Source organism: Carassius carassius, chromosome 9, assembly GCF_963082965.1.
Source record: "Carassius carassius chromosome 9, fCarCar2.1, whole genome shotgun sequence".
In the NCBI taxonomy this organism is placed as follows: domain Eukaryota; kingdom Metazoa; phylum Chordata; class Actinopteri; order Cypriniformes; family Cyprinidae; genus Carassius; species Carassius carassius.
This window is the reverse complement of record NC_081763.1, coordinates 28,738,838-28,763,569: the sequence shown is the minus strand read 5'-3', so window position 1 is coordinate 28,763,569 and position 24,732 is coordinate 28,738,838. Positions and strand designations below refer to the sequence as shown.

Below are 24,732 nucleotides of genomic sequence, written 5' to 3'. Positions count from 1 at the left end.
GGACCAGGGTGGGGAACCACTCACAACAGACTTCTCAAGTAACTTTGACTTATCAAATATTCGAACTTATCAAAATCTAATTTCCATTGTTCACATCTAGCTGGTTGATGTCCCCAGAGGTGAAGGAGAAAAACACAATTGATTAACAGTGTCAATCCCTGGGAACCTCCTTATTGTTTAGCAGAGGTGCCACTGGAGAGCGTTTTGCCTGAAGGCAAAGGGAGTAGGTCAGGGACATGCGCTGGGTCACAGGGGCCCCTCTGAGGCCCCAGTGGACAAGTGGTACAGAGAATGACATGACAAGAACACATTGAGCTCACTGTCCCTTTAGGTTTAACTGGGTGGTGCTTCCCATACGCTCCTCTATAAAGGAGACAGATGAATCCCAGAAGTTCCACAGTCTTTCACATATAATGTTTTATAGTAATTAATAAATGTGCAAAACAAGTGAAGTTTTGATATGCATTAAAGTTTAACTAAACTTTTTTTTTTTTTTTGTGACTTACTGTGCAAAATAAGTGGATTAGGGAGACACACCAAAAGTACAATGTTGGGGGTACTCCAGGGTTGGTGAAACACTGTGTTAATCATAAATTGAAATCATGCAACCATGCAACAAAATACATTTTAATTTTGTATCAATACTATTGTAATACAATGTACAAGTGCAGCTGCCTCACATATACCTCACCAAGCTAGCCCTTATATATCCAAGCTGAGGAAACAGGGCGGGTCTCATGTCATTTTTGTATGGACCCCAATGGAATTCCCTCTTGACAGGTGTTTCTGCACAGATGTGTTTTTGTGTATTCTGTGTACCTGTGTTTGTGCAGTGGTGCCACTACTCTGGGGATATGCAACGGGATAACAGGATAATATCCTCAGGGGTAGACACTGTTTGTCATAGCTGATGTATTGCCACAAAATTTGAGATGATCTACAAATTGCCCTTAAGACTGAATCCGGTCAAATTATCTTTACTAGACAAAATTATTACCACTAAAGAAACTGTAGAATAAGGGGAGCCAACCTTCATTCTGGAGGGGGTATACCTTCCTGCAGACTTAAGTTCCTGCCCTTCTGCAGCACATCTTACTTTTATTTTCAAGTAATCCTGAACACATAGATTTGCTGGTTTAGGTTTATTTGATTAGGGTTGGAGCCAAACATTGCAGGACAGATACCCTCCAGAAGCAGGACTGGTCACCATGCAAGGATCTTTCTTAAAAAAATAGAAGATCTAAATCTGAAATTTATCTCATAAGAAATGTATCATTAATGTCAAATGGCATTCAGAATATTTTAATATGTTAATATGTTCAATTAACATAATCATTTCCTTTTCGCTTATTCCAGAATTTCATTTGTGGTTTCAGTTTCTCATTTTTCATGGAGAGTCAGCTACGCTACGACACAAGTTTCAGCTACATCCTTAGAAGCAGCCTGCTCTCCTCTAACCTGACAATCGATTCAGTCAACACGACACACACCGACAGTGTGTTTGAAGGGTGCGAACAAATGGTGAGTGGTATCATTTTTGACCTAGCTATACAATGCTTCAACGTGATCGTTGGAATACCTGCCAACATCCTGGTCCTCGCAAACCTAATAAAGATCCGAAATGAGCCATTAACTTCTGATATCTTCCTGGGCTGCCTGGCTTTCATGGACGCCTACTTTGGATTCATGACAATCATATCATCCCTCAATCTCTTCCACTGGAGGAGCACTATGGCTTGGATGGCTTTGAAGTTCTCATACGGTGTGAAGGACACCAGTGGGCCGCTCTTCCTCTCCTGCGTCTGTCTGGATCGCTTTATAGCCGTACTCTTTCCCATCGCATTCGGACAGTTGAAGGCCATCAAATACAGGATCAGCCTGACCATCGTGGTTCTTCTGCTCACTTTTGCTTATGCTTCGGCCAAAACTGTTGGTGGGGTACCAAACTTTGAGAAGGTTTTCACTGGTGAGGTCTTGTTTGCGTTCACCTGGATGGTGGTGTGTAATGTGGCCGTCCTCTGGGCCCTGAAACGCTCACGAGGTTCTGGTAAAGATGAGATGAATCCTATGAAAAGAAAGGCCTTTAAGATGGTGCTGTCTATTTTGATCATAATCATAAGCAACTATCTCCCTCCAGTGGCTCTGTTCCCCTTTGAAGACCACTATCCCCATAAGGTCTTCACTTGCTATGTGCAGCCAGTATGTTTTGCCTTCGTAAACATCAGCAGCACTATCCAGCCTTTAACTTACTTATCCCGCTTAGAGAAAGTACCATTCTTACCAGAATCTTGTGCAGAGAAGGTAAGCTGCAAGAAAAAAGACAAGCCCTCAAATGAATGACATCAACAGCGTCTGAAATATTCTGTTAAAATGATTTAACATACTTCTGTAGTAGTAACTGAATTTCACTAGTTCACCAGTCTGCTACCTATACTCATGTATAATCATTGAATCAATTATAACATGAACTTGGATATTTGTAGAAATATATTGTACTGGAGGTTTAAGATTCTCTTTCAGTTATGTCTGATGAACTGTAACACTGAATTGGTTTTCTCAAACCATGCTATATTCAATTATACGCAGTTTATAACTTTCTAAGCATTAATATATAACCATATTACAGCAGAACTGAATATTGTTTGCATCATAGAATCACTATATTCTTGTCTATAACTGTACAGCTGTTTTGAAACAATCTAAATAAACGTGACTGAATAAAACCAAATAGACATGCAAAGGTTTATTTGAAGGCTTGTGGCGCCACCATGTGTTAACAGAGCAAGTTTGAGCTGTTTGTATTTATCCTAACATTTGTTGATGTTAAAATATGATCCCATAAGGCAATGTTGGTTCTGATTTACTACAAGTCTTATCACTTATCACTTATCTTTTCTGTGTCTCAGCTTTGAATTGAGTCAAGAGTTATCACTAGGGTCAAGTACAGTTTACAGTTGGCCCAGGTTACAGGTGAGTTAAGAACTGGATAACATTAATAACTGCAAATATTTTAACAAATAGCTCTTTGTTGGTATTTAATAGCTTTTTTAATAATAGTCAAATGGACACTTCATGGCCACAACCTACCACGGTAATGGTGTAACCAAGAAAAAGGGTCATTAATCGATCTATGAACAAGTCTTTTTGGTTAAAAGGATATCAGCTATAGCAAATATCAAAGAGGCATTGTTGGACATTATTAGAGTAGCAATTATAAAGATAAACATCAGAAAGTGTTCTTGATTGTATACTCTTAGGAGGTGCACTTGCTGGAGAAAATGATTCATCTTCACAGGTTTAAAAAACCTCAGGCTCAAAAATAAAGAGAACATGTAGTGTCTAAACAAAACTCTCTTTTGCAAACCAGACTCTCCTGTTCTGTCTTTGTAAAATATGTGTGAACACACCTTCTACAGCTGCAGTTTTTACAACATCAGCTATCCTTTTCACCAGAAGGTTATCCTTCAGGAACCCATACAAATATATTTCAGAATAACTTCAGAATGGGTATTACAGTATATAAAGCATGGAAAATATATTATACACAAGTTGTTACATTTTTGTTATTTTGATTTCATTTTTGAAAGCATATTGTAATGATGATAGTAGTTTGATAGGGATATGAATTTTTTTTTGTGTGTAAAATTGTAAAATTTCTAGCGGGGATGTGACGAGTTGGTTTATTCACATGAAAAAAATAACGAAGTTGTTGTGGCATTTCACGCTGCATGCATGTATACTTTAATGACAAATACCATTGAAACAGATTTGGAAACTACAGTTGTATGAATATTTTTTTTTATTAGCAGTGAGGATAAGCTTGCACAGGCACATTAGGCCTCGGGCTACTTTGCACAATACTGATTGAGTTGAACCTGTTTAAATCTGCATTTATTTAATACATGTGTTGTGTACTATTAAGAGGTTCTCTGTATTATATTAGATATTAGATGATACTTTCACGTAGACACCAACACAGGCTTGGAGAGGATCTGCAAAGGATGCTTACTTTGCGTGTAGAAGTACGGCAGTAACTTTTCTGTAAAGACGTGTTTAAATGTGTATATCATTTCTTGACGCAATGGGTTTGAAAAAATCACCTCCCCCCTGTCCCAGTTCAGCTGAACCGAGACCCTTTGCAGTTTCTCCTCCACTTTTAGAGCAGTTGGGGGTGATGACATAGCCCTGTATTGCCCATCCCGTAGGCAGATGGTCCAGAAGCCATTCTCTGGTCTGGCAGGAACTTCCTGATCTCGCTTCACACTGTCACTGGCCAAGCCCAGGATCCAGTCCTCATTGTCCCCAACCTGGATCTCCCAGCTGTGGCTTGCGGAGCTAAAGGCAGTGCAGCCCAGCACCTCTGCACTGATGTGGAAGCGCTCAGGGTTACTCGGGAGGCCTTGGTTTGGGGTGCTATAGCGGAGACTGGTCTGGTTATCTGACAGCGTCAAGCAAGGGTGGGCTGTGTTTGGGTCCAGAATTACTGGACCTGACAAATGAAGACAGACATTGAAAACATACTGTAAAATAGCTGTCACAAACCACAAAAACAGCTACAAAAGCGTATCCTTTCAAAGTGTACATCTTTATTTACTCCTAAAGTCTGCATATTAGTACCTAAAGTGTACATATTAATACCGTTTAGAAGGGTACTGCCCCAGCTTTTGTACCTTTTTGTTAACTTTTTTTTTTAGTATGTGGGAACAGTATAAAGTCACATACAAAAAACAGTAACTTTAAAAATGGAAGTTATCTTTCAAGTGTTGACATTATCAAAACAAGGATTTAGCTGTATTAAAACTAGCTTTTTTTTTTTTGGTCATTTACAGTTAACTAGTTTGGAATTCAATTATATTTTCTAAGTTTGTTATTTCAATATTGTTTGGTCATCATTCAAACCATTGATCTCTCTCTCTCTTTTTTTAGAAATTTTATTACAGTTTTAATAATAGCTGTTATTATGAAAAAAACCCAGTATACAGTTTTCAGTACTATCAGCATTAAATACATAGAACTATGCAGCAAAATAAATTAACCCTACATTAACCCTCCGAGATATTAAGGTTCAAATTTAGACATACTTACTGTACGGTGCAACTGCCTTCATCTTCTCCCAGACCTTATACTTTACATTCCCAAGATGCTTAGATTCATCCAACAAAGATCCAGACATGCCTTCTGGATCCTGCCATGTACTGCACATTCTGCAAACATTTTTATTTTATTTTAATTTATTGTAACATTTTATGTATTTATTAATATTCTAATCTAGGCTTAATTGGATGTGTTATCCCATAAAATCTTATAGGTAATAAATTGTGAAGTTCATCTTTTAGTTCAGGAATTCATTTTAATACACTGATTATAGTAGCTGACATAAACATGCCCCAAAGAATTTTTTTTACTGTTTATGCATAGGACAAAAAAAAACATAATAAAAGCTCAACTTGTTGCAATTATCATCCCAAATTGATATAATGTGTGACACTTACACTGAAAACCATTTTTTCAACAGCAAAACAAAAAGTAATGCGAAAAAAGTAATAGATACTTACCTGTCTATGATAGCTTTGAAGTTCTGTAAAAGATTAACACAAGTCAACACGTCTCAGTGAATGAATGAGAACATGCTATTCCAACAAATGTTGATATTCTCACCTGCAGCAATGTTAAATCTTCAGCATTTATGGTTTGCTCCATTGTCCTGATTATGTCTGTAAGAGACGAAATCCTCCGTGCGTCGTCATCATCTCTGTTTTTCACAGCAGCAACCCTGTGCTCTTCCTCTTCTTTCAGTGCTGATAACCTCTGCTCTTCCTCCTCATAAAGAAACTGATGGAGCTTGAGAAACTCATCCTTCATTTGTCTCTCAACCCGATTGGCCTGATTCTAAGATAAAAAAAATAATAATAATAATTGACATTGATTGAAATCTATTGACTGAGCTTTTAAGAAAAGCAACATATCTGATTAAATATAATATTAACCTTAATGTGCTCCAAAGTTACAGCTGAAGATTGTCTTGCTTTATCGAATACCTCCAGCTTACTTTGCAGTACCTTCATGGCAGCATACATTTTATCCTGCAAATGAAATAATGTTTTTAAAAGAAAAACCAAGGATATATTATTAATGTATGTAAAAAAAATAAAATAAAAATCTTCAAGAGGGAGATTTTGCTTTGGGTATCAATTGGCGTCAGCATCAGAAGTGTCTATCATACATCACTCAATTAAATTAAATGAAAAATAAAAGAGAAACCAGGGTTATTATAGTTAACTAATACTAAAACTAAAAACGTAAAAAAAAAAAAAAAAAAAAAAACCTTGAAATAAAATACATTTTGACTGAAAAGGCAGCCTGAAATGAAGACGGGCACAGTTTTTGTTTTATTCAGCTGTAACATCCAAGTGAAAGATATAACACCAACATGTCAAAAAAAACAAACAAAAAAAAACGGAATCACTGAGTTGGATAAAGGATCACCCCCCCTACTACAAATGAACTCAATCAGGTGTAGCTATCACCTTCTCAGTGGCACACAAAGACATTTGATTTCAGCTGTGGTCATTTTGTTCAGCTCAGCATGAGAAGAGCTTTCCTGGAGCATTTCAGAATCCATGACAGAGAGTGGTCGTTGTCTGCATGTGACAACAATATCACAAATTCTCCACAAATGTGGCTCGTATGGGAGGTTTGTAAGAAAAAAGCCAATCCTCAAGAAAGGCCACATGCAGTCACAAATGAGCTTTGCAAGAACACACCTTGAAGATTCTGAGTCAGATGAGACTAAATTATTTGGCCTCAACACCAAATGGTACGTCTGGCAGAAATCCATTAGCTCAGCATCCAGAAAACTTCCTCCAGTAAAGCATGGAGATGGTAATATCCTGTTATGGACTGTTTCTCTTCAGCAGAGACTGGAGTACTTGTCAGGATAGAAGGAAAAATGTTGAGGAAAATCTGCTGCCGTCTGCCAGAAAGTTGTCAGTGGGAAGAAGGTTAAATACCAACATGACAATGACCCAAATCACACAGTGTTGACCACACAGTGTCCTGCATGGCCTGTCAGAGCCCAGACTTAAACCCCACTGAATATCTGCAGAATGATTTGAAAACTGCCGTCCACAAACGATCACCATCAAATGGAACTGAACTTGAGCAGTTCTGCAGAACTTCTAGAGAGATATCCCAACAGACTAATGTAGTTAAAGCAAAAGGAGGTCTGTCTTCATTTCAAGCTGTAAAGCAACAAAATGTAATTAAAGGTGATTATTTTCTATACCTATATATGTGTGTGTGTGTGTGTGTGTGTGTGTGTGTGTGTGTGTGTGTGTGTGTGTGCCTACTTAACCATATTTTGGTGACAAATATGTACCCAAAAGTGAGCAAAACCTGACAAAATCGCCAAAAACCTCCATTCAGGGATAAGCTTGTTTGTACAAAAATGTATAAAAATAAAGTAAACATAGTTTTTTTAAATGGAAAAAATTTAGAAAGTTTTCTGTAAGTGTTAGTGGTAGGGGTTGGTTTAGTTTAAAAAGTGTATAACTATCTGTATATAAAAAATATAGAAGTCTATGTAATGTCCCTATTTATATAGCTAATTAAACGTGTGTGTGTGTGTGTGTGTGTGTGTGTGTGTGTGTGTGTGTGTGTGTGTGTGTGTGTGTGTGTGTGTGTGTGTGTGTGTGTGTGTGTGTGGTTTTAGTAATCATGGTTTATATATATATATATATATATATATATATATATATATATATATATATATATATATATATATAGAAAGAGAGAGAGAGAGAGAGAGAGAGAGAGAGAGAGAGAGAGAGAGAGAGATAATAATACAAATTTTAATAAAATACAAATTTTCTCTAAGTGGATGTCTTTTGTATATGATTAAAATAAGTTTGTTTATTGTTCATGTTTAGTGAGCTATGTTGACCCACAAAGACTGTATGAACAATTATATGTTTAACTTTGTTCCAAAAGCTAAGAATAAAAATTAAGTTGAAAAAAGTAATTAAAAAAAAATAGCTTAAATTTAAATGACAAATAATAATAAACTTTAAAAAATAAACTTATCCAAAAATTATATATATAAACTATAATAGTATCTCAGTGATAATAAAATAACACTTGAACTTAAAAACTTAATTAATAGCATGGTTTTTATGGGTTGAGGGCATTTACCACAAATTGTCCATGTAGTCCTCAGCATTAATTTTCACCTAAATTTGATTGGTTGCACATCTTTTTATGTTAAAAACAAAATATCTGGCCAGTGGTTTGTCTTCCCTTTAAAATGGTAATATGTTTCTATATAATGCTATCCAAACTATGCGTGATAAGCTTTGTATTTAAAGTGAAGTGACATTCAGCCAAGTATGGTGACCCATACTCAGAATTTGTGCTCTGCATTTAACCCATCCGAAGTGCACACACACAGAGCAGTGAACACACACCCGGAGCAGTGGGCAGCCATTTATGCTGCGGCGCCCGGGGAGCAGTTGGGGGTTCGATGCCTTGCTCAAGGGCACCTAAGTCATGGTATTGAAGGTGGAGAGAGAACTGTACATGCACTCCCCCCACCCACAATTCCTGCCAGCCCGGGTCTCGAACTCACAACCTTTCAATTGGGAGTCCGACTCTCTAACCATTAGGCCACGACTTCCCCCTTCATGCAAATGCAAAATGCAATGCAATGCAAAAAAACAATTTGCATTGAGCATTGTTTTATTCAGAACAGACCTACAGCTAAGAACAACCACTGCAGAAGAACTATGAAGCCTTAACCTTTACCATTACCCTGATCCAACTGTGCAAAGATACTCTGAAAGATTTATGTCACATTTTGGAAAGAGTTGATCACATTTTCCCAGAATATAATAGAGGCATAGGCCACAATGGGAGCTTGAAGGAGGGGAATGCTGAAGGTGTTGTTTGAAAGTCTGCCATGGTCTTTTTGGCCGAACACACTGAGATAATTTCAAAGTGAACTTGATAAACAGCATTCTTGTATTCTGCCGCTGTAAATCAGTAACAGCAGCATTGAGCACGACACAATGTAACACAGTTTGTCGAAACAATGTGGCACTGTCAAACTCTACCTTACAGTCCAGAGCCGCCTCTTCCGTGGGAGAGCAGTCGTGACCTTTGTGCATTTTTGAGGCTTGGCACACCACGCAGATGGGCTCCTGATCCACCAAACAGAAGAGTTTGAGCTTTTCCCCATGTCTCCAGCACAGGATGTTCGTTCCAGATGCACTGCCCTGGCCTCTGCCCAGCAGGAACGCTTCACACAGGTTTTTGAGGGCCCGGTTTGAAGGGGGGCTTTTCTTGGAGGCCCTTCTTCTGCAGACGGGGCAGCTACGAAAGACAGCGCTCTCCCAGAAGTGCTCCAGACAGCTCCTGCAGAAACTGTGGCTGCACGGCAAAAGCACCGGATCCTGGAAGATCTCGCAGCACACGGGACAGGAGAGGTCCTCTTCGGGAAGGTTTGCAGACATGTCCTCTAGCAGGTACTGGGGTTTTAACAGGAGGGATTGTAGTCTGTTGTTGAGTTTACAGGTGTTCCCACTCCGCTGGTTTCATGGAGCTCAGTCTGTCTTGACATGCATCAGTAGAGAAGGAGGGGTCTAAGCACACTGAACTAGTAAATCTAGAAGTCAAGAGTTTTTAATGATGTCGAAAGCCGACGGTAGTTGAGCCACATCTTTCAGCATGTTCCCGCAGTCTGATTTGAATAGTAGGTGTGGTTTCTTCCCATACATCACATTAAATACATTGTTAATAGATAATGTGTATAAATGTTCTTATGCATTGTGAAATATGCACATGCAAATATAAATACTGAAACGCATAGCAATCAATCTAATTGTTTACATTGTAATTGTGTAATTTTCACAAAGCATGGTCATTTTGGTGTTGTACTGTTTAATTTTTACTGAATGAAATTATAACAAGAATTTATCTAATGCAGTACAAAGTATTGTAATGACCGCTTAATAAAATGCCTTGAGTCTGGGCTTAAATGTCACGAAAAAGGCACCGTGGCAAAAAAATGACACCCTATTGATTGATTGTAAATTATAGGAGCACATTTTACAGTGTAATACTGTTTCAACTTCAAAATTTCAGATTTAATTCAATGTTTGTTTTCTTGTTTTTGTTTTTTTAGGATTATTTGCAAAATTTACTAGCAATTTCTGAGTGAAAATATTTTCAAAGTAAATCCTACAGCATTATTACAGTGTATTATATAGGCATAGTCACATTTTTCAAATTTTTCTAGCTATATGTTTAAGATATGTTGTGCATTGGCATACATGACGTTGATCTGATTTTATAGGTATACCATTTGTTTATTTAATATTTTATAAATATTGTTGTGGCGAGTGGGGCGGGGCCGAGGGACGTGGGAACACGAGTGAGGCCAGCAGTGATTGGGCAAATCAGTGGCACCTGCGGCCCACTGCCGGTCTCGAGTCCCACAGAGGAGATGGAAGGATATAAAACTGGAGCGACGACAGTGAAGGACGAGAGAGGACCAGGCCTGGGCTTTTAGTTGTGTTTTGCTTTTTATTTTATGCGCACCAGTCGTCCGTGAGGGGCTGGTGTGCTGTTTTGTGTTTATTTTGTAATTAAAGTCTTTGTTTGATTGTCCGCCGGTTCCCGCCTCCTTCTCCTAGTCATCGGGAAGAAGGAGGATTCATTTGTAATATATGTAACATGTAATAAATGCATTTATTACATTATTTATTAATCTTTGTTGGTGTTAATGAAAATAAAGTCATTCATTGTTAGTTCATGTTAATTCACAGTGCATTAACTAATGTTAACAAGTACAACTTTTGATTTTAATAATGCATTAGCAGATGTTGAAATTAAAATGAACTAAGATTAATAAATGCTGTAAAACTGTTGTTCATTTTAATTCATGTAAACTATAACTAATGTCAACTAATGAACCTTATTTTAAAGTGTTACCAATAATTTAGTGTCAGCCGCACTGGTGAAGCACCAATCTGTCTCTATTGCAGTTATGGTCCTGCTCCAGTCCAGTGTAGCCTACAAAACATAACAAATAAAACAATAGCATGGTGGTTTCATAGTAGTTCATTATTGTAATGAGAAGCCATTTTCCATTTCCTTTGCAATAGTTTTCAGACATGTCTTTACAGTCAGTGGTCGCCTATCATCTCCGTCCAAATCACAGACAGCATCCTATCCACTGTCTCCACGAGCTCAAGGTCCTCCTCCTCTCCTCCAGTCTTGTTGGTTACCATGGCGATTACGTCATCTTGCACCACAAGTTCAGCCCAGTAACGGAGTTCAGAGGCGGGCGTTAATCTCCGAGCGACAGAGACGAGCAGAAGAAGCAGCTCGAGCGAACATTCCTGCATCCCCGCCAGCGTCCTTCCTGCAGCATCATGCGCGAGATTGTGCACCTGCAAGCTGGCCAGTGCGGCAACCAGATCGGAGCCAAGGTAAAATACACCAATTATGTTGCTTTTTGAAAACGGATGGCTCAGATTTAAATCTGCACGCGATGCCCTCCAAGGCGACTAATCCACACTTCAAAGAATCTTCTAGAAACGCACTGCTGTTCGATTCGATTAATTCTGCAGCTTCTGTCATCTGCATGCACGATTTAAACGCGTATTTGTCCGATTTGGAGCTGAAGACAGACGGTGCGTTGTGCGCAGAGGAAACGTCTCATTCATTGTACGATGGAGAATGAATGAATTAAACGTTCCTTTGTTTCCCCCCACTCCCTTTTCTAATTGTGTTAATCATGCAGTTATGGCACATTTATTACAGTTTGACTTTATGTATAGCTACATTCAGGGTCATTCATTTTTGGTCGTAGGCTAATGAGACTGAATTGTGGGAATTGGTTCCTCCTGTCTACGAGAATGACCTAATTTACGTCTAATTAGCATACACGGGATAAAAAATTCTACATTGCTATTTAATATTTAGCAAATATATAAAAACGCATTACATATGTATACAGTACATTTATGCATCAGAGTCTAGACAATATTTCGTTAATCGCTGAAAGAAAATAACATAACATGGAATCCGTAAAATGCACAAGATTACAAATACAAGTTAGAGAAACGTTCTTAAAAACAAGTAGGCTATATGAAAATATTCATTGTGAATAATCGACATAATTTAATTATTTTCGTTGCTTTTCATTATTTGCTCAACATCGTTTATTCTTTAGAATTTTTTTATCTTACATGAAATTTTAAATCTGCATATTTGATGAACATTTAATTCCTTATTTCTTTTTTATTACTAACGAGTTAAATATTATTCTTTCTTCGTTTTTCTGTCTCCATCTGTCCCTCCCCCTCCCTTTCTCTGGCCTTGGCCCTGTTGTCTCTCCTCCTCCTCCTCTTTCTCATCCTCTTCCTCATCCTCCTCCTCCTCCTCCTGCTCTCTCTCTCAGTTCTGGGAGGTTATCAGTGATGAGCACGGCATTGATCCAACCGGAACATATCATGGAGACAGCGACCTTCAGCTAGACAGGATCAGCGTTTACTACAATGAGGCCACAGGTAGTTTTTTAAATATCATAAAGGTTGCAGAAGCAAGAATTGACAGAATATTTATGCATATTCGATGACAGCATAAATATTTATTCGGATCCAAAGGTGACACTGAAATACTGGGATGTAAAAGCAGTGTTTTTATCCCTAACAAATAAATAAATAATAATATGAATAAATAAAATAAAATAATTAAGAAAAATCAATAAATCAAATAAAAACGAGAAATTCTGCCTTGGCAACTAATTGAAATAAGTTTAACTATAATGACAAAAGCACACAATAAAATTACCATTACTGAAATTAAAAGAACAGCTGAATAAAAATAATAGCTCATTCAAAATATGAATAAAAACGATATAATAGTATAATACTAAAATAACACTGTAAAAGTGGAAATTACGTTCCATCCATCCATCCATCTTCTACCGCTTATCCGGGGCCGGGTCGCGGGGGCAGCAGTCTAAGCAGAAAACCCCAGACTTCGCTCTCCCTAGACACTTCCTCCAGCTCTTCTGGGGGGACACCGAGGCGTTCCCAGGCCAGCCGGGAGACATAGTCTCTCCAGCGTGTCCTAGGTCTCCCCCGGGGTCTCCTCCCAGTGGGATGTGCCCGGAACACCTTCCCGGGAAGGCGTCCAGGAGGCATCCGGAACAGATGCCCGAGCCACCTCAGCTGACCCCTCTCGATGTGGAGGAGCAGCGGCTCTACTCTGAGCTCCTCCCGGGTGACTGAGCTTCTCACCCTATCTCTAAGGGATCGCCCAGCCACCCTGCGGAGAAAGCACATTTCGGCCGCCTGTATCCGGGATCTTGTCCTTTCAGGCATGACCCAAAGCTCATGACCATAGGTGAGAGTAGGAACGTAGATTGACCGGTAAATCGAGAGCTTCGCCTTGCGGCTCAGCTCTTTCTTCACCACGACAGACCGGTACATCGACCGCATTACTGCAGAAGCTGCACCGATCCGTCTGTCAATCTCCCGTTCCATCCTTCCCTCACTCGTGAACAAGACCCCAAGATACTTAAACTCCTCCACTTGAGGCAGGAACTCTCCGCCAACCTGAAGTGGGCAAGCCACCCTTTTCCGACTGAGGACCATGGCCTCGGATTTGGAGGTGCTGATTCTCATCCCAGCCGCTTCACACTCGGCTGCAAACCGTCCCAGTGCATGCTGAAGGTCCTGGCCTGATGAGGCCAACACGACAACATCATCCGCAAAGAGCAGAGACGAAATCGTGTTGTCACCAAACCTGACCCCCTCCGGCCCCTGGCTGCGCCTAGAAATTCTGTCCATAAAAATCATGAACAGAACCGGCGACAATACATTTTCAGATTAAAATTTTAATGACAACAGATATTTGTAATTATAATTACATTTATAATTATATTATTATAATTATTATTTTATAGTCACTAATGAAAGTTAAGCAAACCACATTGTGAACTCCTTTTCACTTGCTCAAATGCTAAAACCCAAGCTGATACTCTTTAAATCATTCTCAAATCATGTTGGATAACATGATCATTAGGTTTGACACACACTTCATAGAGCTTGAGTGTTGCTATCATTACAGTGAAAGGAGGACACAAAGACCATTCATTCAAAAATTGTATGCTGATTTGTATAAAATACTGATTTGTATTGTTTTTAGTTATGCAAAATGTAAGCCAATATTGTGGTCTCAGACTTTTAAACCTCACCTCATGTGTACAGAAATTTGCATGCACATTGAAACAAATTGTATGACCCACTCTATCGGTCTCTTTGTTAAGGTGGGAAGTATGTTCCCCGTGCCATCTTGGTGGATCTGGAGCCTGGCACAATGGATTCAGTTCGTTCTGGACCCTTTGGACAGATATTTAGACCTGACAACTTTGTTTTTGGTAAGCTAATCATTCATCAAATGTTTTATTTTTCCATTATCTTTGATATTTCTATCATGTGCTGCTACATTATCATTTTACATGCTTAGTAGGTATGAATCCACACTGACAGCAATTAAATGGTCTCTTCTGTTGGATGCAAGGAGTTTAAATTTGACATGGTGGATGCCTGCAAACTGCTTACAGAAGACTGATGGTGCACTCTTATGAATGGGAGAAAGTTTAACACACAGTATGGCACAATAAGTCCCACCTTCTAAATAAAAGAGCCAATCACTAACTGCGAAAGTCATCACCAGCTGTTAGAAGCTCTGGCTGCACCTTGGCTTTATCAACCTAAAAAACCTTTTTTAATCCTATTTCAGCACAAGAAACACCATTTATGGGGACAGTATGTGCCAGCTTTTATTGCTTGTTTGAATTATGTTATGCAAATGTAAGTTTGGCCAGTTTTTGAGATTTCTGGAGCTGCCAATTCAAGTAGATAGAGCTTGGTCTTGGGTGCCAGAAACAGCTGGCCAGAAGGTGTTGAAAATATGGCCTTTTCTTGAAATGGACTTTCAATGCTAAATTTTAATGATTGCAGGTCAGAGTGGTGCTGGAAACAACTGGGCCAAAGGTCACTACACAGAAGGAGCAGAGCTGGTGGACTCAGTACTGGATGTTGTTCGTAAGGAAGCAGAAAGCTGCGACTGTCTGCAAGGCTTTCAGCTCACCCACTCTCTCGGTGGAGGCACTGGCTCAGGCATGGGCACCCTCCTCATCAGCAAGATCCGTGAAGAGTATCCCGACCGCATCATGAACACCTTCAGCGTGGTGCCTTCACCCAAGGTGTCCGACACCGTGGTGGAGCCCTACAATGCCACGCTGTCCGTTCACCAGCTGGTTGAGAACACCGACGAGACCTACTGCATCGACAATGAAGCTCTCTACGACATATGCTTCCGCACCCTCAAGCTCACCACACCAACCTACGGCGACCTTAACCATCTCGTCTCGGCCACCATGAGCGGAGTCACCACCTGCCTCCGCTTCCCCGGACAGCTCAATGCCGACCTCCGCAAACTGGCCGTCAACATGGTGCCCTTCCCACGTCTGCACTTCTTCATGCCCGGGTTCGCTCCCCTCACCAGCCGAGGCAGCCAGCAGTACCGCGCTCTCTCCGTTCCTGAGCTCACTCAGCAGATGTTTGACGCCAAGAACATGATGGCCGCCTGCGACCCCCGTCACGGCCGCTACCTGACCGTGGCCGCTGTCTTCCGCGGACGCATGTCCATGAAGGAGGTGGACGAGCAGATGCTGAACGTCCAGAACAAGAACAGCAGCTACTTCGTTGAGTGGATCCCCAACAACGTCAAGACCGCCGTATGCGACATCCCACCCCGCGGGCTCAAAATGGCAGCCACCTTCATCGGCAACAGCACGGCCATCCAGGAGCTCTTCAAGCGTATTTCCGAGCAGTTCACCGCTATGTTCAGGCGCAAGGCTTTCCTTCACTGGTACACCGGCGAGGGCATGGACGAGATGGAGTTCACCGAGGCCGAGAGCAACATGAACGACCTGGTGTCCGAGTACCAGCAGTACCAGGATGCCACCGCCGAAGAGGGCGAGTTCGAAGAGGAGGGCGAGGAGGAGGTTGCCTAAATCACAACCATCTGCCGAAATATTATTCCTTCCACTCCATCCCCCACATTTCATCCTTCTCACCACAAACCAGTGCTCTCCATAACAATTCATGGGTTTTCCCATTCAGTACCCAACAATGACAGTCATCACCCCCATCAGTGACATTTTGATGAATTGTGAACTTTTGGTTTGGTTTGGTTTGGTTTGGTTTTGTGTTTCTGAATGTTGTGAATGCACGCCATCAAATCCCCCTTCACATTCAAGTGAAACGCAAGTGATTTTAACTGTTAAGTCTTCGGATTCAAGAACGATGTAACTGTTGTCAGTGTCATTCTGAATAAAGGCTACTCCTACATCTGAATCGCTTTGTTGTTGTATTTTAATGTCACAGAGGGTTACATGAATGTTTTAATTAAAGGGTTAGTTCACCCAAATGGAAAGTTAGCCCATAAATTACTCACCCTCAAATCATCCTACGTGTATAATATGACTTTCTTCTTTCAGATGAATCCAGTCAGAGTTGTTTAATGCCACTCAGCGGGTGTTGCAGTGCAACAGTCCAAAAGAAGTTATGTAAAAAGTGCTCCTGTAGTGAATCGATGCATTTTTGTATGAAAAATATCCATCTTCAAAACGTAATAATCACTTTAATGTAGCTTGCGCCGACAGTTGTACATTTGAAGCAGCTCCAGGAGGATGTCGTATGAGGTCAGCGTTGCACATGCGCTGGTGAGTCTCGTGAAAACCAACCTTTGTTAACAGGAGCAAAGGAAGCAACGTTTCCTTACTTTTACTCTTGGCTTATATCAAAATCCTCTGACATTTTTCTTTACAAATTCTTGTTTTGTACTTCTAATTAGTGACCGTTATTTTGTTTTGATCTCTCCCATGTGCTTCCGCGTTCTTCACTTCTGAGAGGCGCATGCGCAAAGCCGACCTCATACGTCACCTGCATGGAACTGCTTCTGTTTACAACAGTGAACGCCAGCTACTTTAAAGTGATTATTACATTTTAAATATGGTTATTTTTCTTACAAAAATGCATCAATTTGCTACAAGAGGACTTTGTTCACCCCCCAGAGCCTTGTGAGACACTTTTTATTAAGGATGGATGCATTTTATTTAACTTCTTTTGGACCCACTGAGTGCCATTAAACAGCTTGAAAGAGCAAAGACCATTTTTAATATAACTCCGACTGGATTTGTGTGAGTAATTTATGGGCTAATTTTCATTTTTGGGTGGACTAACCCTTTAGAATTAGTGGTTCTCAACCAGGTGGACACAGGATGACTTAATTATTTATTTTAAAACAACTGCCTGAAAGAGACACTAGACCACTAGAGAGCAGTGTTGCTGAAAACAACGTGCTGAACATGCTTTTCTTAGCTCTAGTTCTCACAATAAACTCATGCAATGTTTTTGGCAAGAAAATCTGTGAGACACAGCCTGATTACTATACTATGCTTATTAAGAAATATCCCTCCATGCACACCCAGATGTTATTAAAGTGTCAGCACTCATGGGATATTTATGTAATGTCATAACATTTCAAAGAAGCCTAGCCTAGCCATAACAGTGAACAGTACATCAGATTGCACTAGAATTAAGATAATAAAATAATATGATAACAAATTCGTAACATAGAGCAATAGCAGAATGTTTTGTACAGCTCAAATAATTCTAAGCAGATGACACACTACAAAATAGCTGCACCCACTATTGTGTATAAAGAAATAATGCCCAATGGGTAAATAGACCTTATGAGTCAAAGGAACAAGTGTGCAACCGTCTTTACAATTTTGTCTTTGAACTGCCATTTTAGTTGTAGCTCTGTACAGCTGATGTCATAACAAATGTCAGTACACTAGGAAGATTTTGAAAATGAGCAGTTCATTTATACATTTGTATGACATTACCTTCACGCTGTATACAAATGGAAGACAGAAGACAACCAGCACAGCACAGTCTTGCTAAATTCCACAATATAGAATCCACACCTGTTCACGGCACAGCAAATTATTTTTACTGCGTAGTAGCATTCTCTTATATTAGAGACTGCATCTTCAGCGGAAGAATAACACTTAATGAATTAGCTTAATAAAATAATGTTTTAATGATAATTTGTCCCGTGTCTTGAACTTTTTAATATAGAATAACAGTTTTATAAAAGCAAAGGCACTTGGCCGTGCTGCTCTGTAAATATAGTGACTGCTGGGCATAACAAAACCCATTAACATTTATATTTATCATATTCACAATATAGCATGACCTTTGTGCCTTTTAATCTTAAATTTAAACGGCATGATTTAACAGATTCTAAAAAGCTGAAATTTGAAAAGGTACTCCAGTAAAAAAAAATGCATGAAATATTTGAATGTAAACATTCATGCTATGATAAAAGAATCAAGAATGATTCCAAGCAGAATTCACTGTTGCACTGATCAAATTTCTGGAAAATTAATACTAGATTAAATTATTTAGATTGAGAACATTACTGAGGTAAATCAAGACAAATGTCATTTCTCAATCCTTTGAAAAGTGTTTTCAACAAACATATATGAGAGCATGAACATCTAACATCTATATTGTGAGCAAATTGATCTGAATACATTTTTAAAGGTGTAGTGTGCATAATGCAATGCCAACAAACAGAAATGCAATAATAATGACTAGCGTCCACTGTTCAGTCAAACAGTCCCGCCCCCAGAATCACACCATTGGTCAAGCTGATGCCATTTAAAGTAATAATTCAGCCAGAAATGAAAATTTTGTCATCAAAAAGTTGACGGTAGCCATTAACTTCCATAGTATGTTTTTTTTTTTCTATACTATGTAGCTACTGTCAACTTGTTCAGTTAGCAACATTTTTAAAATATCATTCTAGTCAACAGAAGAACAACTTGAACAACTTGAGCTTGAGTAGACGATGGCATAATTTTCATGTTTGGTTGAACCAACCCGTTTAAGCCTGGCCCATTCTGAATGTGAAACAAACAAACTGCAATTCTGTTTTGTGCCACTAGGGGTGCAGAAATTACATGCTATACCTTTAAATTTCTCTCTACACTACATACAAACATCAGCATTTTTATGTGTAAAGCAACAGTTAAAACAGTTAACACAACACAAAATGAATTATTCAGAGAAAAGCTACCAGGCTAAAATGGCATAAAATGCTAGAGAGATACACGTGCAGATCAGTATGTTGCCTTTTGGAGAGACAATCTGTTCCTTCAAGTTTCTTCCAAGTAGTCAGACTTTAGCCAAAACATAGGGCTAAGTTTTTGCCTTTAGAAACGTTCCTTAGTAAATGTTTATCCGTTTAACCATTTTGGAATTGAGTCACTTTTATCATGTGCTGTATTTTAGTCATAAACCAGTGTGTTAAATCAGTCTCTCCTCCTTGGGTAGTTTCAGAGCGTCAGGCGTCTCTACACTACGCACTCCTGACTGCTCCTCTGCACTGGGTCGGTACGTCCCTTCCGTCTGTCTTTTCTTCTTTACCACGCAGAACAGAAACAACAGAACCGCTGTTAAAATAGCCAGCATTCCCAGGACCACGGTTGGTACCACAATGGCCACAATATTAGGGCCCTGGTCAAAGAAAAGTAGGAATGTTAATCAGCTGAAGCAGTAGAACAGTATGCTAAATTGCATTAAACACTGACTTGATTGCATAAAGAAATCAAATATTGTAATATGTTTTCATTCCAAGGCCATTCAGAAATGTAACAGAGTTTAAATTGAGGAAGCAAAAAAAGATCCAGGGGTAAAATGTATTTTAAGATCTCCTTGATACAGCGTAATTACATGCTTGAATGCTGAATAATATTAATTAACGCTTGCTGGGTTGGGACTGGTTTAAGGTTAGATGCATGTAATTATGCATAATTTACTGTTATTAGTATAGTAATAACATGTAGCAAGGGCAATAAAAAGTGAGAAGTAATAATATGTTCAGTATTTTTTTTTTTTTTGCATTATGAATTAGCCATAAACATAAAAGTTATTTTTTTCTGGGGTTTTCTTTTAAGAAAGTAATCTTTTAATTTACCAAGCATGCATAAAATTGTTTAAAAGTGCTTTCACAAAATAATAATCAGCTACTTTTTTCAGCATTGATATTAATAATAATTATTTTCTTGAGCAGAGAAATCTGCATATTAGAATGATTTTTAAAGGATCATGTGAAACTGAATAAACTAAATAAACGATTTTTAATTTCTAGACAGATGATGCACTTCAGGCTAACATAAGGACACAAGACTACACCTCAGGAGAATTTCTACTTACTGCGCTGGGAGTTGTAGAGTTACTGGACATTGTGGTCGGTTCTACTGCAAATAGAAAACATTACAATGAGATTGCAATCAATTGTACAGATTTTTGATGCAGACTCTTAATATGACTTCGGTATTCATCCTATAGCTCACAAATCTTGCATGTTTTTTTAATGACAGCATTGCAGCTCAAAGTAGCATTTTTTGGTTCTTTAATATTTATGTGCCGGTTTCATTTCAAATCACATCACTATGCTGCACACCTATGTCACAAAGCTCACTATGTAGGCTTTATTTCTGAGAAAGAGAAACAAAGATATGAGAATGAGAACTAAATGTTAATAAAAGAGGAACTTTAAGTTTTCTCCATGTCGATTGGTGTAAAGTGTGATACATCCGCAGCGTGATGGTGAAATCTCACAGTTAATGAATTACCGCAATATTATGAAACCCAGCACCCAACATTCACTACGTGTTCAGAGCTTATTTTTCTTTTCTTTTTTTTTTTTGATCTGGATATTGAATATAAAAGAAATTTATCAAATTGAGAGAGTGAGAAGGTTAAATCTTAATCATTAATGCCTACACAAATGAGATGTAAAAAATACATAGTAAAAAAAAAAAAACCTGCACTTGTTAAGTAATTACATTGCCTTTAATCATGTGGTGCTGTATGACTGGTTGATATCATATCCATTGTATATTCATTTATAAATTTATAAATTATTATCATGGTCACCTTGTTTAATAATAATGAAGCAAAGTATCAACTGGTGCCCCATACTTAGCCTCAATTCTCTAAGGAACAACAAATCCCTTAAACCTCAAATAATCTAAAACTTTGGCAACTTTGTACACTTTGACAAGCCATAATGTGCGTTTTAAGGTCAGAGAAGAAGTAATGGTACAAACTGCTAACTTGACTGAAAATAAATGTTACACTTGCATATTGAAGATAAAACATATAGAAGAGAGAGATCGAGAGAGAAAAAAGGGAAAGAGAGTGGGAGGATATATATAAAAAAGCAAAAATGTTAATCATTCACAGGAGTAAATAATCCCTCAAGGGCAAAAGTGCAAAGATAACTTTAAAGAATGAAAGAAACTTGAGTCATGAAGCATGTGTAGCATCGTATTTTTGTTTGCGTGACCATTTACAGCCCCACTTATGAATCTCACAAAACATGTTCTAATCCAAAAATGAGAATGAAAATACAAATAAATTTTATTTTTTTATAAAGAAAATTACACCTCTTTATGGCCAAGCCTCAAATTCTCATTGTCTTTAAGTCAGCATCAAAGTTGTACAACTAACACCACAATAATGTGTTTAAGTATGGTCACACTCTCAGTATTAAATACCACATTTGCCTCAACAAACTCCTAATTTGGGGTTTATTAATAGTTAGTAAGGTAGTTGATACGTTTAGGTATTGGGTAGTAAGGGATCTTCAATATGGTCATGCAGAACATGCTTTATAAGTACTAATAAATAGCAAATATGCTAGTAATTTTCATGCTAATAAGCGACTAGTAATAATTAAGAACCGGTCCCCAAACTAAAGTGTTATACATAATATTTCACATTAGTATAGAGTATCGTTAGGTTAGAATAAAAAAAATTTGTTTTGCAGTTTAAGAATTTGTGGCTGAAACGTACCTACTTGTCTTAAAAATAAAGTCACAATATATCACAAAAGTCACAATACAAAAAAATCTTAATGACCCTAAAACTTGGTTTGTTTTCTGTAAGGACAATATTATTTCTTACATCGTTCTTGTGATATTCAGGGTTTTTATGACACTTCTGCGGGAAACCGACATGCTTGAGCTTGTCTGCTCAAGAAACAATCCTGTACTCATTTAGTACAAGTTAGAGGAGTGTTAGGCTCTTGTGTTCAGATTAATCTGATGCAACTCCACTGAGCTGTTGAAATGCAGTGAGTCTAAACAGTGATAAATAGGATACTCTCAAAGTTCAGTTTTGGACATGACTGCAGAAGTGGAGCGAGGGACTCACCCTGGGCCGAAACATTCCTGAGAAGCAGCAGCAGAAAACTCCCTGCCAAAAGCCCAACCTGCCGTATCATCTCTGGATTGATGGAGTCAGTCTGCACCTCTACCCTCATCCAGAAGGGCCTGACGCTCCTCGTAGGGTGGAGCAGAGGTGATCAATAAATCATGTCCCAGATCAAAGAATAAAAATAGTCCTATCTGTCTCTAGCAAGCTGCAAAAGAAGAGTAGAAACGTCTGTTAGGATGTGAAGTTGTTTTGCAAATGTGATTGTTCATATTGTGTGCAACAAACAAAATCAGCTAAAGTAAAAGTGATTAATAGGGAACCAGATTATTTAGCTTTCTAATCTTTTTTTATGATCTCCTAAATTACATTTATATATATAAAAAAAAAAAATAATAATAATAATATATATATATATATATATATATATATATATATATATATATACACACACACACACACACACACACACACACAAATGCACTGATTCATTCCATTATGCCTTAATGTTTATGTGTAAACTTCAACTTTCAAAAGATCACCATGTGTCAATCATTTTAAATATTTCTTAAAGATGTACTGGATGTGTTTAACACCTAACAGCTGACCCTGGCCATCCTAATAGAAAAAAGGCAGCCTACTGGTATTTATTTTTCATTTCTCAACTAGCCTTTATCCAGTCCACGACAAGCACATTCCTTCTTATTTGTGTTGCTAAGGAAACATTCGTCCATAGTAGACACATAAACAGAAACAAACTCATACCTGTGTTTCCACCTTCATAACCCACGATGTTTTCCGACGAATAGACTGTATGTCCAATAGATCTGACCGCAGCTCAGTTCCGCCTCACCTTACCGGTGAAATGAAGTATTTAAACCGAAACTAGCGCAATACTCCGGCGTCCTGCTCATCATAATAATAGTACATTGTCCTTCGAGATCCTGCTCTGCTATCAATGGTGGTCTTGTGCGGTTGGTAGCCTATTTACTAGTGTGTTGAGTGAATGCTCGAGCTGTTTTTTTCTTCTTCTTCCTAAATTCTCATCGCTGATCACATGGTTTAGTGTCGTGTTACAACACCTGAGTCCAGCTACTACCTGTGGCGCGAGACAGTCGCGCTATTGTGCGCAGACATGCACCTGCTCAAGAAGAGATGCGCGCTCTCGATCAGTGACTTCACTGACTCACGTCATCGCTGATTTAATCTTTATGCTCTTGCTAATTTAAATATTTCGCGGATATCAAATGGTTTGCATCTGACTGATTTGAGGTTTTAAATTGTAGCTATTTTTAGCTGTAATTAAAGTTTCAAGAGATTTAAATAGCACTATACTATACTTCTCTTTCTTATCAATACCATCGGTTTGAAATGTTATTTTAGTGTCGCGACATCCAGTGGTAGCGAATCAACTTTTAATCTTACAAGAAAAAATTCTTGACATTCCACAGTTCCGTTAATCCCTTTCCTCCTGTCCTTATAGGAAAATTATTAACCACTTCGCTACTGTTGCTTCTTTGACGATCCACACAAATTAGCATTAAACTTTCCCATTGAGGCAGTAAAAAGTAAGACAACAACAATGAAAAAAATATAATATAATATAATATAATATAATATATAGACAATATAATTAAAAATGTAGAACAAACTTGACTATTGAGACAGTAAAAAGTAGGCTACGACAACAACAATTAATATAATATAATATAATATAATATAATATAATATAATATAATATAATATAATATAATATAATATAATATAATATAATATAATATAATATAATATAATATAATATAATATAATATACGTTTATATTTCATAATTTAGCAGATGCTTTTATCCAAGTTGACTTACAAATGAGAAGAGCAAATAGAAGCAATTCAGAGCCATAGGAGGGCAACAGTGTTCAAGTGATGTAAAAAGTCTCAGTTAGTCTAGCACAGTACACATATCAGTTGTTTTGTTTTTGTTTGTTTGTTTTTTTCAGAAAAAGAGACAAATAGAATAAGAATGTTAGCATTAATTAGTCAAGTGCTGACGAAAAAGATGAAATGAAGATGGCCAAAGACTGCTCGAACCCACGAGGTTGGAACAGTCCAGGTAAAGGTCTGTGAGAATGATTTGTGACCCTTTGTTTGGGATGGTACCACGAGGCGTCATTCATTTGCAGAATGTAAACTTCTGGAGGCCGCATAGGTCTGAACTATCGAGTTTAGGTACTTTTACATTGAACATTGAATTTAATGTAAGTGGCTATCGGCAGCCAGTGCAAACTGATGAAGAGACGATATAATTAAAATGTACAACAACAGCAGCAGTTATAATAACAATAGGCGCTAATAAATTGTATTTG

General features: G+C 38.3%; 4 protein-coding genes across 5 annotated transcripts; 2 read left to right on the top strand and 2 right to left on the bottom strand.

Annotated features, from left to right (window-relative positions):
- Positions 1-1,389: 1,389 nt before the first annotated feature.
- On the top strand, positions 1,390-2,502 carry LOC132148663 (G-protein coupled receptor 183-like). Its single transcript, XM_059557363.1, has one exon. The coding sequence runs from the start codon at positions 1,390-1,392 to the stop codon at positions 2,338-2,340; it is 951 nt and encodes a 316-aa protein (XP_059413346.1). The 3' UTR covers positions 2,341-2,502.
- Positions 2,503-3,574: 1,072 nt separating this feature from the next.
- On the bottom strand, positions 3,575-9,666 carry LOC132149507 (nuclear factor 7, brain). The gene is made up of 6 exons (XM_059558818.1): positions 9,108-9,666; positions 5,988-6,083; positions 5,659-5,889; positions 5,556-5,578; positions 5,086-5,204; positions 3,575-4,489 (listed from the first exon to the last, which is right to left on the bottom strand). Exons 1-6 carry the CDS (start codon positions 9,504-9,506, stop codon positions 3,960-3,962), a joined length of 1,398 nt encoding a protein of 465 aa, XP_059414801.1. The 5' UTR covers positions 9,507-9,666; the 3' UTR covers positions 3,575-3,959.
- Positions 9,667-11,236: 1,570 nt separating this feature from the next.
- Positions 11,237-16,433, top strand: tubb4bl (tubulin, beta 4B class IVb-like). The gene is made up of 4 exons (XM_059558819.1): positions 11,237-11,486; positions 12,461-12,569; positions 14,336-14,446; positions 15,033-16,433. Exons 1-4 carry the CDS (start codon positions 11,430-11,432, stop codon positions 16,088-16,090), a joined length of 1,335 nt encoding a protein of 444 aa, XP_059414802.1. The 5' UTR covers positions 11,237-11,429; the 3' UTR covers positions 16,091-16,433.
- A 1,734-nt stretch (positions 16,434-18,167) lies between these two features.
- On the bottom strand, positions 18,168-23,515 carry LOC132149506 (protein crumbs homolog 3-like). Of its 2 annotated transcripts, none has more exons than XM_059558816.1 (4): positions 23,139-23,515; positions 22,374-22,581; positions 20,367-20,410; positions 18,168-19,667 (listed from the first exon to the last, which is right to left on the bottom strand). In XM_059558816.1, exons 2-4 carry the CDS (start codon positions 22,480-22,482, stop codon positions 19,458-19,460), a joined length of 363 nt encoding a protein of 120 aa, XP_059414799.1. In that variant the 5' UTR covers positions 22,483-22,581; positions 23,139-23,515; the 3' UTR covers positions 18,168-19,457. The 2 variants fall into 2 exon arrangements, with proteins under 2 accessions (XP_059414799.1, XP_059414800.1); XM_059558817.1 differs by having other exon boundaries at positions 20,367-20,407.
- Between the last annotated feature and the right edge of the window lie 1,217 nt (positions 23,516-24,732).